Here is a 17083-nt window from a genome sequence, read left to right on the forward strand (position 1 = left end):
AGTTCTCCCTGTCCCAGGAAAGGCACACCCCAGTTGTAAAAGACAGAGCCTGGCTCCTCTTTTCCCTCCCAATATCCAATTCATCAAAATTTTGTCAACTCCATCTTGTGAGTATCTCCCCTTCTTCATCTTCCTCTGCCACCACCCAGAGGATAAAAACAGCTTCCTACTTCATCTCCTCGCGTCTCCTCTGGCCCCTTGAAGCCACCGTTTACTCGCGTTCCTGGTCAGTGTCCTCTGCCACTCCATGTGAGCAATGATAACTATGATGATAATCTATCCATGCAGTCCACTGTGGTAGCCACATAAGGCTTTTAATTTTAAGCACATGAAACATAGCTAGTTCGAACTGAGAAGTATGTATGTGTAAAATATACACTTGACTTCAAAGACTTAGTAGAAAGAAGTGAAAATATCTCATTTATAATTTTATATGACATGCTAAACTGACAATATTTTGTATTACTGGGTTAAATAAAATATATTAAAATTAACTTTACCTGTTTCCTTTTCATGAGGCCACTAGAAAATTTATGATTACATATGTAGCTTGCACTGTATCTCTATTGAGACACTGTCCTGATTCACTGAGGGCACCACCTTTTTAAAGATGAGCATGCCATCTTTTTAAACCACAAGTGACCAAAGCATTGAAAGCACCAGGCCTGGCACTGGGCAGGCACCCAGATATTTGCTGAAAGAATTATGGTCAACAATCGGTATCCTTTAGGTACACTCATTTAAAAACAAAACACTGAAAATTTAGCTCTTACTTGAAGTTGAACCACACTTTTAAAGTATCATTTGGGCTTCCCTGGTGGCGCAATGGTTAGAAATCCGCCTGCCAATACAGGGGACATGGGTTTGAGCCCTGGTCTGGGATGATCCCACATGCCGTGGAGCAACAAAGCCCGTGCGCCACAACTATTGAGCCTGCGCTCTAGAGTCCACGTGCCACAACTACTGACCCCGCGTGCCTAGAGCCCGTGCTCTGCAACAAGAGAAGCCGCCGCAATGAGAAGCCTGTGCGCCGCAACAAAGAGTAGCCCGTGCGCAGCAACGAAGGCCCAACACAGCCAAAAATAAATGATAATAAATAAAATAAATTTAAAAAAATAAATGAAGTACAATGTGTATTAAAACAACTTTTTCTTTTAATTCAACAAATGTATACTGAGACCTGCTCTGCAGAGCGCACCAGAGCCAGGTGTCCTGACTTCTCGCTGGCACTGCGGCAGGCTCACTGCACCCAGTCACCCTTTCATTAAGGAAACCCATGACATAGAGTCAGAGTAAGGCCTTTGTTCTTCATATTTTGCATTCTTACAATAAATCATCATTTGAATTTATACAAATAATACACAAATACCTTCTTCTAAACTATTGTAACCATACAGGCAAAGTGACAATCTCCTTCTACCTACCCAGCTCCTTCCAATCACAGTAATCAGTTTCAGAACTGTTAAGAAAACAACTAAGTTGAAACTTTACACATACATGAATTTTAAGAAATACTTTGTCTACTTCTCTAACATTCATCCTAATTACGTCATTAATTTTTGTAATTTTTTGGTGCTAAATTTTCTGTTAGAAGGGAAAGTCGGAAACTGGGGAAGACTGGAAATTTAAGGTGGCCTAAAAAGATTCTGAGTCATCAACCCTTAAAACTTAGTCATCACAACTCAAAAAATCAGCCATGAGAGAAGGAAAGCTAGTGGACAATACAAGGAGGAACAAAAGAAAGTAGACAGTTAACATGGAAAGTGTAATTAATAAGATTTAGGTAGTGATCATCTTGTATTTAAATGTCCAATCACTATGCTGTACACCTGAAATTAACATAATACTGTCGTACCAACTATATGCCAAGTGAAAAACAAAACAAAACAAAAAACCTGGGAGGTGGGGCTTTGCAAAAAGTATCACACCACCTTATGTTATGCCCTGCAACATTTAAACTACCAGAGAGGGTGTGGTATCTTCAGGAGGGCAAGGCTTACAGTCAGTGTGGGGTCTTCTGAAGAAACAAAAAATGCACTCTCAGATGGCCTCACAAACACACAGAGTACATTTCAAAACAAACATTATTACATTTTAAGTCTAGAACTATAATCTGAATGGATTTCAATGTGATTTAGGTTGGAAGCCCTTTAAAAATTCCAATTTGGGTCCACATTCAACCTCCAGAGACAGATCACAACCAAAGAAGACACACGAGCAAGACTGCAGGAAAGTTTACGCCCAAACAGAGAAACTTACAACTACCTGCTTACAAGGCAGAGGACACTGTGGGGATACTACAAGACAAAAAAAATCGAGGTCTTCCACAGATGGCAAGTGAGGTAGGGGGGATTGTTTTAACTGGTAGACCTTATTTGGATCCTGATTTGCCAAAATTAGAAAAATATACATATAAAAATTATCACATTTGAGACAATTGGAAATTTCAACTCCGACTAAGTACTGGATAGTATCAAGCAACTGCTTTGTGGGAGTTTTATTTAGATGTTACAGTTTTGTGGTTATGTTATGGTTAAAACAAAAAAAAAAGTGTTTATTTTTGAAAGATCTATACTGACATATTTACAGAAGAAACAAGATAATTATTTTGAGAATTTCTTCAAAGTAATATGTAAGGAGCTAGCCATAAAGAAAAAAATTAATCAACTGAATTACATTAACTCCTCTTCCTCCAAAGACACAATGACAACCCACAGAGTAGGCAAAGATATTCACCATGTTTGTATCTCCTGAAAGATTCATATCCAGAATAAAAGAAACCCTACCAAGTGCTGTGTTTGAAAATATGTCCACAAATTCTGACACTCCTTTCAAAAAGGGAACTTAACTCTCCAAGGTGGGATGATGTAGTGAGTCTCTTCTAACAAACAGAATATGGCAAAATTAAATGCCATGAGACTTTTGAGGTTGTGTCATAAAAATGATAGCTTCCACTTGGTGCTATTTCTCTCAAATCACTCTCTCAGGGGAAAGTCAGTCACCATGTCCTGAGGACAGGACACTTAGGCAATCCTGTCAAAGGCCTACATGAAAAGGAACTGTGGCCTCCCACAGACAGCCAGGACTAACTTGCCAGGCATGCGAATGAGCCACCTTGGGAAGGATCATCCAACTCCAGTCAAGCCTTCAGAGGCTGATAACATCCAAGCCAAATGGCCCAGCCAAGTCGCTCCCAAGTTCCTAACCCACAAAAACTATGAGATAATAAATGTTTACTGTTGTTATAAACCACTAAGTTTGGGGATAATTGCTATGAAGCAACAGAGAGTTAATACGATAAAAAAGATAATGCGATAGACAAAAGAAAAGGAGACAAATATTACTCTTCGTTAAAAAAGAATAACTAGGGGGTTGGGGAAGGGAAGGATTGAGAGTTTGGGATTAGCAGATGCAAAATACTGTATATAAGATGGATAAACAACAAGGTCCTACCGTATAGCATAGGGAACTATATTCAATAACCTGTGATAAACCATAATGGAAAAGAATATTAAAAAGAATGTATATATTGGGATTTCTCTGGAGGTCCAGTGGTTAAGACTCCGTGCTCCCACTGAAGGGGGCACAGGTTCAATCCCCGGTAGGGGAACTAAGATCCCACATGCCACGTGGCGTGGCCAAAAATAAATAAATGAATGATGAATGAATGAATGAAAAGGAAAGAAAAAGAAAAAGAATGTGTGTGTATGTGTATATATGTATGTATAACTGAGTCACTTTGTTGTGCAGCAGAAATTAACACAGCATTGTAAATCAACTATATTTCAATAAAATTTTTAAAAGATAAAAATGAAAAGGGATAACTAAACAACCAAAGAAAGCATGAAAAGGTGCTAGACTTCACTAGTGCAAGTTAAAACTACTGTAAGGTATCACTACACAGCTAGGGGTGTAGCTAAAATGAAAAGCATGAAAGAAAGACATGAGCTCTTAATGATAACACGGAGTAAGCAGAACGTCATGCACCGCTGGGGGAAGTGTAATCTGGTACAGCCACTTTAGTAGATGCAGCCACAGTTTTCCAAAATGGAATATATGCACACCTCTACGACCTAGCAATTTCACTTCTAGGTATATCCCCAACAATCTCACACACAATGTCAAGAGAAAAACTCAGACACAAGTGAACATACCATAAGATTCTATTTATTTAAGGAACAAAACTTAATGCAGTTAAGTATCAGGATACTGGCTGCCCTCGGCAGAGCGGAGGGTATGACTGAAAGGGGACAAAGGAGATACCCGGGACCCAATTACCCAGGTGGGTTTCAGACTGTGAAAATTTCATTTATGATGTGCACTCTTCTATATTTCTACTGCAATTCAAAAGAGTTTTAAAATAGTGAAAATCCAGGAGAGAAGTGTGGGTTGAAGGAGTAGGTAGGGCAGGACTGGCCTTGGGTTTATGGCTGTTGGAGCTGAGTACCTGAGGGCTCATTACACTATTCTATGTATGCGTGTATTAAAATTTTCCCCTAATAAAAAAGATTTTAAATATACATTAATATAAAACTGGCTGGGGCTTCCCTGGTGGCGCAGTGGTTGAGAGTCCACCTGCTGATGTAGGGGACACGGGTTCGTGCCCTGGTTCGGGAAGATCCCACATGCCGCGGAGCGGCTAGGCTCGTGAGCCATGGCCGGTGAGCCTGCGCGTCCGGAGCCTGTGCTCCGCAATGGAAGAGGCCACAACAGTGAGAGGTCCGCGTACCGCCAAAAAAAAAAAAAAAAAAAAAAAAACTGGCTGGAACTGCTGATAAAAGCATAAACTGGGGTAATTTTTCTGGCCATAGATATCAAAGGGTGTTAAAAATCTATACACTCCTTGACCCAATTCCTCTGCTTTAATGAGTTCATACTAAGGTATTTATCCTGAGTAAAAAAATCTTATATATAACTATGTCCAAAGAGTTTATAACAGGAAAAAAAAAGAGAAATGTCTAAATATAGAGGTCACAGGACACTGTGGGGACCACCACAGGATAAACAATCCAGGTCATCCACAGACACATGGAACCTGAATAACAATGATTTTATCTGCACCAAGGTTCTTTTATCTATCCATTGAAATACAGTCATTAACAGAGATGTGATCCACATCATTATGTCACCAAAAACATGCAAATTAAAACAACTGGACACAACCACACACCAATTAGAATGGCCAAAGTCCAGAACACTGACACCAAATGCTGGTGAGGATGTGGAGCAACAGGAACTCTCAATCACTGCTGATGAAAGTGCAAAATGGTACAGGCATTTGGAAGACAGTTTAGCAGTTTCTTACAAAACTAAACGTATTCTTACCATACAATCCAGCAATCGTGCTCCTTGGTATCTACCCAAGGAAGCTGAAAACTTATGATCACACAAAAACCTGTACACAGATGTTTACGGCAGCTTTATCCATACTTGCCAATACGTGGAAGCAACCAACATGTCCTTCAGTAGGTGAGTGAACAGACTTTTCCCCTCCCCTCATGTTTCTGGGAGGGGGAAAAGAACATTTCCTTTTCTTTTCTTTTCTTTATTGAAATATATCAGGACATTCCATTCTTAACAAAGCTCACCTTCAAAAAAAAAACTATTTTACCAGAGCCTAACCCACTGAGGTTTTACCAGAACCTAACCTACCTGGAGGAAGGGAAATATCCAACTCCAGCCCCCTCTAACCTTCCGCATGAGGAAAGGGAAGTACACAACTCCAGGCCACTCTAGCCATCCTGTACCACCTAAGAAAAGGAAAAAAGCAGAGAAGCACTGGTGAAGTTCATAGTTCAGGGGCACAGGCTCACCAAAAGACTGAGACTGAATCAGAGCACTACAGAACATTTCCCCTCCCCAGACAATTTACCACTACATTCCCAAAGGTCTATTCTTCACAGTTCCTTTTACCAGTGCATCATGTCTGCCTTTCAAAAAAGATTACGAAGCATACTAAAAAGACAAAAAACAGTTTGAAGAGATTGAACAAGCATCAGAACCAGTCATGTATGCCAGAGATGCTGGAATTATCAAACCGGGAAAGCTAACAGCTTTAATGGAAAAGGCAGACAACATGCAATAACAGATAAAATAATACAAATAGATAAAAATTCTAAGAAAGAATCAAAAAGAAACGCTACAGACCAAAAATACTGTAACAGAAATGAAAAATGCCTCTGATAGGCCCATTAGTAGACTGGACATAGCTGAGGAAAGAAACTCTGAGCCTGAAGATATGACACTAGAAACTTCCAAAATGGAAAAGCAAAGAGGAAAAAACAGGGGGGGGGGGGAGCAGTGTGCAAAATATCCAAGAGCTGTGGCACAACTACAAAAGGTATACCATACATGCAATGGGAATACCGGAAGGAAAAGAGAAAAGGAACAGAAACAATATTTGAAGCAAATGACTGGGAATTTCCCCCAAATTAATGCCGGACACCAAACCACAGATCCAGGAATCTCAGGGAACACCAAGCAGGATAAATGCAAAAAAACAAAAACAAAAACAAAAACCTACACCCGGGCATATCATATGTTGTCTACAAGAAACTCACTTTAAATTCAGAGACACATATAGGTTAATAGTAAAGGGATAGAGCTAGACCATACTAACACTAATTAAAACAAACTGAAGGTGGCTATATTAATTTCAGACAGAGAAGACTTCAGAGCAAAGAAAGCTGTCAGTGATAAGAAGAGTTATTACAAAATGAAAAGGGGGTCAATACTCCAAGAAGACATAACAATCCTTAATGTTATGCAGTTAACAACATTATCAAAATACGAGTCAAAAACAGCTAAAACTGCAAGGAGAAATAGATGAATTTACTATTATAACTGAGGACTTTAACACTCCTCTATCAGAAATGGACAAATCCAGCAAGCAGAAAATCAATAAAGACATAACTGAACTCAAGAGCACCATCAATCAACCGTATATAATTGACATGTATGGACTAATTCATCCAGCAGTAGCAAATCACACATTCTTCTCAAACACACATGGAATACGCATCAAGATGGACAACATTCTATGAAATACACCTTAACAAATTAAGAACAGAAATCATACAATGTCTGCCCTTAGACCACAATGCAATTAAACTAGAAATCAGTAACAGAAAGATAGCTGGAAAAACCCAAAGTACTTGAAGATTACACATTACACTTCTAAATAACACATGGATCAAAGACAAAAAAAATCTCAAGAGAAACTTTAAAAATGTCTGAACAAAACGAAAATACAACTTACTAAACTTTGGGGGATACAGCAAAAACAGTGCGTAGATTAAAATTTATAGAATTGAAAGCATATATTAGAAGACATCTAAAACCAATAATCTAAGCTTTCACTTTAGAAAACTAGATAAAGAAGAGCAAATTAATTCCAAACTACGCAGAAAATTGAAATAATAAAAATTAGAGCATAAAAGAATTTTAAAACAAGAAATCAGTAGAGGAAGTCAACAAAACTAAAAGCTGATTCTTCAAAAAAAAAAAAAATCAATAAAACTCGTAAGACTTTTTCCAGACTAAGAAAGAAAGAAGACCTAAACTGCTAATATCAGAAATTAAAGAGGGGAAGCACTACAGATCCCATATACAATAAAAGGATAATAAAAGAATATTATGAACAACTCCATAGCTGCAGATTTGATAACCTAGATGAAATGGACCAACTCCTTGACAGATACAATCTGTCACAACTCACATAAGAATAGACAGTTTAGGGGGCTTCCCTGGTGGCGCAATGGTTGAGAGCCCGCCTGCCGATGCAGGGGACACGGCTTTGTGCCCCGATCTGGGAGGATCCCACATGCCGCAGAGCGTCTGGGCCCGTGAGCCATGGCCGCTGAGCCTGTGCTCCGCAACAGGAGAGGCCACAACAGTGAGAGGCCCGAGTACCGAAAAAAAAAAAAAAAAAAAGAATAGTTTGACTAGATCTACATCTATTAAAGAAACTGAATCAATTATTAATAACCTAAAACAGAAAGCATCATGTCCAAATGGGTTTACTGATGAATTCTACCAAACATTTAAAGAAAAAATTATACCAATTCTCTATCATCTCTTCCAAAAGACAGAAACAGAAGGAATACTTCCTAACTCATTCTGAGACCAATCATGCTCCTTGGTATTTACTCCAACGAACTGAAAACTTATGTTCACACAAAAACCTGCACACAGATGTTTAAGGCAGGTTTTTCATAACTGCCAAAACTCGAAGGCAACCAAGATGTCCTTCAGTAGGTGAGTGCATACACTGGTACAACCAAACAATGGAATATTACTCAGCACTAAAAAGAAATGATCTCTCAAGCCGTGAAAAGGCATGGCGGAACCTTAAATGTATATTACTAAGAGAAAGAAGCCAGTCTAAAAAGGCTACAATGCTGCATGTTTCCTACTATAGTTCGTTCTAGAAAAGGCAAAACTATAGAAACATTAAAAAGATTAGTGAGGGGGCTTCCCTGGTGGCACAGTGGTTGAGAGTCCGCCTGCCGATGCAGGGGACACGGGTTCGTGCCCCGGTCCGAGAGGATCCCACATGCCGTGGAGCGGCTGGGCCTGTGAGCCATGGCCACTGAGCCTGCATGTCCGGAGCCTGTGCTCCGCAACGTAAGAGGCCACAATAGTGAGAGGCCCGCGTACCGCAAAAAAAAAAAAAAAAAAAGATTAGTGAGGTCATCGGAGAGCGTTGCCCGCTGTGGGCAGAGCCTGTGTGCCGCTGATGTCACCGCCGCCAACTGCTTTCTGGGAGGCAGGAGTGGAAGGCCCGAGAGTTGATAATAATGGCAGATGAAGAAATTAATGAAGACTATCCAGGAAAAATTCATGAATATTTATCAACATTTGAGAATTCCATTGGTGCTGTGGATGAGATGCTGAAGACCATGACGTCTGTTTCTAGAAAAGAGTTGTTACAGAAGTTGGACCCACTTAAACAAGCAAAAGTGGATTTAGTTTCTGCTTACACATTAAATTCAATGTTTTGGGTTTATCTGGCAACTCAGGGAGTCAATCCTAAGGAACATCCAGTAAAGCAGGAACTGGAAAGAATCAGAGTATACATGAACAGAGTCAAGGAAATAACAGACAAGAAAAAGGCTGGCGACCTGGACAGAGGTGCGGCTTCAAGAGGGCGTTATAATAAATGCCCTCTGGGAACCAAAACCTAAAAATGCACCCAAAGTTGCCAATAAAGGAAAAAGTAAAGTTAACCTTTTGGTTTGATGTACACATATTCAAAAACTATATAATTTTTTTGTGTGTGGTTAAGAATTTCTTTTTCTTTCAATTTACTTTTCTTTTTTTAATTCGAGTGTAGTTGCTTTACAATGTTGTGTTGGTTTCTTCTGTGCAGCAGGGTGAATCAGCTATACGGACACATGTATCCCCTCTTTTTTTGGATTTCCTTCCCATTTGGGTCACCACGGAGCACTGAGTGGAGTTCCCTGGGCTATACAATCTGTTTTCATTAGTTATCTATTTTATACATAATAGTGCATATTTTTATTGTTTTCCACAAAATAGACGATGATTATGTAGCATTGTAAGGTTTAAATGTATTCCGTATTGAATTCATATATAAAATCTGTATTTTAAATTTGTAATGCTAAATACCTTTCCCCCCAGAAAGATTAAGTTATATTTATTGATTTTCTTATAGAACACTGAGGTTTTTAACATTGTGGTATATTTTATATTTATAGTTTACTGTCTCTTAACAAGACTCTTATTTCCTTATACAGGTCACTCTTTGAAGTGCCATTTTATAAGCTACTATGAAATTTAAGTTAAATGTTCTTTGTAAACATTGGTCTATTTTCAGTAAATAATGATTTTATTAAGTATGCTGAAGTTATAAATACACCTGTTTTCATTATATAATATTAAGAAAGAAAGAAAGAAAAGATTAGTAGTTGTTAGGGGTTAAGTCTGAGGCAGGGATGAACAGGCAAAGCACGAGGATTTTTAGGGTAGTGAAACTGTTCTACAGACTACTACAATGGTGGATACATGCCATCATACATTTGTCTAAACCCACAGAATATTCAACATTAAGAGTGAACCTAATGTAACATGCTGACTTTGAGTGATAATGATGTGTCAACGTAGGTTCATGGAGGTTGGAGGGGGGCACATGGGGAGACAAGGAGTATATAGGCTTCTGGCTCTGTACGTCTGCCTCAATTCTGCCGTGAACCTAAAACTGCTCTATGAAATAAAGTTTATTAATTTTTAAAAATGGTTAAATGTAAATTTGTGTTATGCATATTCTACAACAAGAAAAGATTTGCTAAATCACTGTTCATTTATAGTAGAGCTTAAAAACGTCATATATGTTATACATCACTTGAAAAGGAGATAAATAGAAAAGCTTTCTAAAAAAAGGTTTCCTTCCACTGCTTAACAGTTGTACTTTGTACGTAAAGATAAAAAGCAAAGAATCCAGCTTATAATTTAGTATTTTACCTATCTCTGTACCAAACACTAAACTTCTAAAAGCTTCTAAGAACAAAGTGCTTTACTGTAACAAACTAAAAGCAAGCCAGGGCTTCCCTGGTGGCGCAGTGGTTAAGAATCTGCCTGCCAATGAAGGGGACATGAGTTCGAGCCCTGGTCCGGGAAGATCCCACATGTAGCAGAGCAATGAAGTCCGTGTGCCACAACTATTGAGCCTGTGCTCTAGAGCCCGCGAGCCACAACTACTGAGCCCAGGTGCCTAGAGCCTGTGCTTGGCAAAAGAGAAGCCACTGCAATGAGAAGCCCGCGCACAGCAACGAAGAGTAGCCCCCGCTCTCCGCAACTAGAGAAAGACCGCGCACAGCAATGAAGACCCAACGTAGCCAAAAATAAATAAATTTATATTGAAAAATAAATAAATAAAAGCAACCCAAATTTATTTGTGATTAAAAATAAAAATCTAAAGCCCACTGAAATGGGATATGGCTATAAAGTATACCAGTAATTAAAAAGAAGGCAGGGGCTTCCCTGGTGGCGCAGTGGTTGAGAGTCTGCCTGCCGATGCAGGGGACACGGGTTCGTACCCCGGTCTGGGAAGATCCCACATGCCGCGGAGCGACTGGGCCCGTGAGCCAAAATTACTGAGCCTGCGCGTCTGGAGCCTGTGCTCCGCAACAAGAGAGGCCGCGATAGTGAGAGGCCCGCGCACCGTGATGAAGAGTGGCCCCCACTCGCCACAACTAGAGAAAGCCCTCGCACAGAAACGAAGACCCAACACAGCCAAAAATAAATAAATAAATAAAGCAAAACTGTCAAAAAAAAAAAAAAAAGAAAAAAGAAGGCAGATCTCTGTGTACTGCATGGGGCTCAATGAAAACTGATGAATGATAAGGAAAAAAAAGGTGTATGCCTAACACTGTATAGTTTCTATAAACACATTTGTAAGTAATACAAACACATAGAAAAAAATCAGAAAAACAGAGACAAAACTATTAACAGCAGAAGACAGAAAAGAATTGGGGGAAGATGAGCAGAAGAAATTTTAGTCTTACCTATTTTTACTTTTTTTCAAAGCAAATATAATCATACATTGACTAATTTTTTTTAAACTAAGGCTTCTATTCTAAACAGAAAAACGGCAACAGAGTAAAAAAGAAAATTTCACAATATCCTTCTACCAGTCAAGATTTCAAAACCAAAGCCAGTGAAAGAGTTCATAAAATATTAACCATTAACAAAGTCAGCATAGCCTTAATCACTTGTTCTGTGAAAATTTATGACTTCTACATTAATACACTTGCAAGGGGAAAAAAAAACCCTACAAATTCAAATTACCCAAAGTTATCTTCTATGGAAAAGGGAGGAGAACTTTAATATTACTTCCATTTTATATAGGAAGAAGCTGGGGCTCAGAAAGTGAAATAATTTGCCCAAAGGCAGAGAGCTAGTTCAGTTGTCAAACCAAGATTCCAATCCAGTTCTCATCAACTTAACAACCTTTTCCCGAAATCATTCTGGCTAGATGTCCACCCTCCCTCCCAGAGGTTCCTTCTTCATATAAAAGATGAACATCCTACACTCACCTTAAGGTGAAAAGAGTTAAAATATGCAAGTAATGACTCAAGCACAAGTGACAACCGTAATAACAGGCACTGGGCAAACAAAACAGGAAGAGACAGTTACATCTACCCAGTGTAAGGCAGGTACATAAGCAAGGGCAGGCTGCTGAAGGTTTACATTAATCAAGAGGCAATTCAGCAGTCACTGATGCCAAAAATTGAAAAACTTTAAGCCTGACAATATGGTAAATGGCAGGAATGGACTCTACTTTTTTCAGGGGATAAACATAAACATGCCCAATAATGCTTAACTTTAATCCTCACAACCATTCTGCTAAACCAGCTTGCTCTCTCTCTATCCTGTGCCCCTACAACTCTTTCTCATTCTTTCCTCATTGCCCTGGAAGATTATCAAACTCTACTTTTTGAAATTTGATGAAAACAATAGTTATAATACCTATGCATCTCAAGCTCCTTGGCCTCACCGAAAACTACTGGCATAGGACTAAAGGCAGTTCTTAACTCTTTACTCCTGGGATCAGCAGCACTGGCACCAAGGCCCCTAACCCTCCTCAACTTACAAGTCCTGCTAACCACACTGTCACAAAGTGAGTTCCAGCCCAGCCCAGCCTATGCTAGTATGCTCCTCCACGCCTCTTTTAATTTACTAGTCAGAGTAAGAAAAGACTGAATATAAAGAAATAAGTATAAAACCATCCCCCCTCTCCCTCAGGATAGGCCACGTATTATAAATGCTGAACTCTACTCTTTTCCTTTCGCAAAGACAGATTCAGCTCAGAATCTATTTTGATCCACATCCCTTTTCCAGATTGTTTTTGGTGTTCTATACTTGGCCAGAGTCACATTTAAAGTTCACATAAACGTTTCCTAGCAATCAAATGATCCCATTTTAAAGAGGTAACTAGTCTTGAAATCTTTTCCATTTCTGGTTATAAAAATGAGCTAATTAATATGAAGAACCAGAAAATCTTTAAGAAATTCCTTATTGACATAGGAACACTCCATTTAAAGGAGGGAAAAACAATCGCATTTGCTAGCTCTTAACAAAATGAACACCCTTGGGGCTTCCCTGGTGGCGCAGTGGTTAAGAATCCGCCTGCCAATGCAGGGGACACGGGTTCGAGCCCTGGTCGGGGAAGATCCCACATGCCGCAGAGCAACTAAGCCTGTGCGCCACAACAACTGAGCCTGCACTCTAGAGCCCGTGTGCCACAACAACTGAGGCTGCGCTCTAGAGCCTGTGAGCCACAACTGCTGAGCCTGCGTGCCACAACTACTGAATCCCGCGAGCCACAACTACTGAAGCCTGCGCGCCTAGAGCCCGTGCTCCACAACAAGTGAAGCCACCACAATGAGAAGCCCGCACACCACAACGAAGAGTAGCCCCCGCTCACCACAACTAGAGAAAGCCCGCGCGCAGCAACAACGACCCAACACAGCCAAAGAATAAAAATAAAAATAAAAATTTTTTAAATGAACAGCCTGTATTACTTTCAATTCTTAAAGTTTTTTGAATGCTGACACATATCCAAAACAGTATCTGGTACATGATTATTCAAAAGTAGCAAGACACCAAAAGAGCAAGTGAAAATAAAAGGTAATACCAGCAATCTAAAAATAAAAAAAGACTAAACATATCTGCTGGACTGGCCAACATGAAGAGCACTTTAGGCACAGAATACCTCAAATTCCTGGATAAGGAACAACTGACGGCTCACTTCTAATTCTAATCTAATTAGGCAATAGCTGCATATAAACTGGGATTAAAAGCATTTGAAAATTCTTATAAGGGTAAAGATATCAATTAACTTTAGGCCTTAAGTTAAATATGAAATGTCTAAGATCACCAAGAAAAGAAGTGTCTAATCTCTTACTGGGTGGAGGTAAAAACAGTAGACAGGAATGAAGGAAAAAAATCCCACAATATATAGGCAAGCAAAGGAAAAGAACAGAAAAAAAGCCCAATAATTAGAGAGCACAAAATACGAAAGAAGAAATAAACCAAATATTTCAATCACAACTAATGTAAATAGACTAATCAGCTTAAAGTCAAATTATAAAAATGCAATCTAGCTGTGTGCTGCTTTCAAAGGGCACTCCTAAAACATTAAGGGCACCAAAACTTGATAGTTAAAGGGCAGAAAAATATATACCAAGCAAACATTAACTAAAGTCCCTTGGTACAGCTATACCAATATCTGACAAAATATACTTTAGTGGAAAAAATGTGTTCCTAGAAACAAAGATTCGTTACAGAATGACAAACTGTGCAAGTCACTGGAAACTTAGCAATTCTAAACTTATAGATAGAAAGCAAAAATTGAGAGAACTATAGGAATTTGACAAATGTTCCATCACAATGGGATTTTAACAACACCCCTCTCTGTAACTGATGGAACAAGCAGACAGTATTAGTTAAGGACACTAGTTTGAATGTGAATTCAATTAATGTGTTTCATCCAATAAACATGGGAAAACCTGACCTTAAAATTGGAAACACATTCTTTCTAAACACACGTGGAAAACTGATAAAAATTTGCCACAAACTAGACACCATTAAAACAGCCTCAACAAATTTCAAACAATCAAAATCACACTGGACCACATTTTATTAGCACAATGTATGTTAGCAATCAATAACAAACATTAAAAGATACAGGGCTTCCCTGGTGACACAGTGGTTAAGAATCCACCTGGCAATGCAGGGGACATGGGTTCGAGCCCTGGTCCTAGAAGATCCCACATGCCGTGGAGCAACTAAGTCCGTGTGCCACAACTACTGAAGCCCGTGTGCCTAGAGCCCATACTCTGCTACAAGAGAAGCCACCGCAATGAGAAGCCCGCGCACCACAATGAAGAGTAGCCCCCACTCGATGCAACTAGAGAAAGCCCGCGCACAGCAATGAAGACCCAATGCAGCCGTAAATAAATAAATAAAATATATATCAATACATCAACATTTTTCAATACACTTTCTAAATTTCTAAGTCAGAGAAGAAATCAAAATGAAAATGTGAATATATTCAGAACTAAAAGAAAAATTTTGCATAGTAAAACTACTGAATTGGAGCTAAAGTAGTATTTAAAGGGCAGTTACTACTTTATTTACATATATATGTATACATATATACAAAAGACCTGAAAATTAATGAGCTAAGAATCCTTGTTTAAGAAACTAAATATTAGTAATTAATTACAAATCAGGTGGAGTCAAAAGATAAGAGATTATAATTTTTTGCCAATATATTTGAAAACACGAACAAAATAAATGTTTTAGAAAAATGTAAATTACCAAGTGTGACTCAAGAAAAAAGACTCTAGGGCCTCCCTGGTGGCGCAGTGGTTGAGAGTCCGCCTGCCGATGCAGGGGATACGGGTTCGTGCCCCGGTCTGGGGGGATCCCATATGCCGCGGAGCGGCTGGGCCCGTGAGCCATGGCCGCTGGGCCTGTGCGTCCGGAGCCTGTGCTCCGCAACGGGAGAGGCCACAGCAGTGAGAGGCCCGCGTACAGCAAAAAAAAAAAAAAGAAAAAAAAGAAAAAGAAGACTCTAATGATCCTATAAATATTAAAGCAACCAAGCCAGTAATTTTTAAATTCAGACAGAAAACACCAGGCCCTGATGGTTTTACAGGCAAGTTTTATCACAATGAAAGAACAGATAATTCCAATTTTAGTATACACCAAGAGAAATAAATACCTATGCCCTCCAAAGACTTATGCACAAATGCTCACAGCAGTACTGTTCATACCAGTCAAAAAGGAGAAACAACCCAAACATGCACCAACTGATGAATGGATAAATAACATGTCGTATGTCCATACAATGGAATGTTATTCAGCGATCAAATGCAACGACACTGACACTGAAACATGCTACAACATGGATAAACCTTGAAAACATGCTACGTGGAAGAAGCCAGTCACAAAAGACCACATATTGTATGATTCCGTTTACATGAAATGTCCAGAACAGGCAAATCCACGGAAAGTCCATTAGTGGTTGCCTAGAGGTTAGCTGGGAATGGAGAGTCACTGCTAATGGGCACACGGTTTCTTTTCAGGATGATGAAATGTTCGAACATTAGATTGTGGTGATCATTACACAGTTCTGTGAATACACGAAAACCTATTAAGTTGTATGCTTTTAAATGGGTAAATTGTAATATGTGAATTACATCTCAATAAAGCTATTAATTAAAAAATGAGATGTAAGTTCACACCCACTAATCTGGCAAATACAAAAAAGTCTGACAATACCAAGAGTTGGCAAGGATGCAGAACAACATTGCTGGTAGGAGGGTAAACTGGTTCAACTAGTTTTAACCAAAGTTAAAGCTGTGTACAGGTCCCACTACCCTGCAGTTCTAGTTCTCTCCAAGGCTTCATACCTTGGGGAAATGCTTTTGCACTTGTTCAAAGCCTCGTTGTGTCTTCAGTGGAAACAATCCTATCCTACAATGACAGGACAGAGAATAAAATGAGATACTCAGTCTGAAATAGAACAGAGAAGTGAACAGGAATAAACTATAGCTACACACATCAATGCAGACAAAACTTGTTATCTGCACCGTCTCATTTCCCTCCCTTCCCAGCTTCAAGTCCATACCTCACCATTATAATCACTCCCTTGACCTTCTCGTGCTTTGCCACTTTTGCCTGGGTAAACCACAACTCCAACACAACTCCAACACTGCCTACTCTGCTCCCAGGAAAAAGAACACAACTGCTTTTTTCACTTTAAACTAAGGACGGCTCCCCTCAGGAGGCCATTCCACATGGCTAGTCCATTCACATTCTTACCCTCCCATAGAATACTGCCTACCTTCTCCTCTCTACTCACACCCCACCGGCCCCTACTCACCCTCATTTTCACTGATAACTCCTCCTATTTCACGGAGAAAAAAAGAAAGAAGAAAACGGCCCTGCTCCCACCATGCCGGCTCCCCTACTATGCTCTCCCTCATCTCACCAAGGAAGAGGATACAGGTGCTCCACGTGGGCCCATTCCCAGCAAATGTCCCCTCTCCCG

The 17083-nt window shown here is 39.5% G+C and overlaps 2 protein-coding genes across 4 annotated transcripts in view; one reads left to right on the plus strand and one right to left on the minus strand.

The window, feature by feature from the left end:
* PPP6R3 (protein phosphatase 6 regulatory subunit 3) overlaps positions 1–17083 on the minus strand; it is a 129733-nt gene that overhangs the window by 103325 nt on the left and 9325 nt on the right. For 2 of the 3 annotated variants that reach the window (XM_082629154.1, XM_082629152.1), the window contains one exon: positions 5653–5750. The exons of the other annotated variant lie outside the window; for it this stretch is intronic. The gene's annotated coding sequence lies outside the window, so the exon portion shown is untranslated. The remainder of the gene's footprint in view (positions 1–5652; positions 5751–17083) is intronic. 3 annotated transcript variants of the gene reach the window in all.
* LOC309807594 (nuclear nucleic acid-binding protein C1D-like) lies at positions 8412–9185 on the plus strand (the record flags this gene model as incomplete). The annotated part of the gene is made up of 1 exon (XM_082627417.1): positions 8412–9185. The coding sequence occupies exon 1, from the start codon at positions 8799–8801 to the stop codon at positions 9183–9185; it is 387 nt and encodes a 128-aa protein (XP_082483543.1). The 5' UTR covers positions 8412–8798.

This window comes from Mesoplodon mirus (genome assembly GCF_964341445.2).
Source record: "Mesoplodon mirus genome assembly, chromosome: 7".
NCBI classification, from domain to species: domain Eukaryota; kingdom Metazoa; phylum Chordata; class Mammalia; order Artiodactyla; family Ziphiidae; genus Mesoplodon; species Mesoplodon mirus.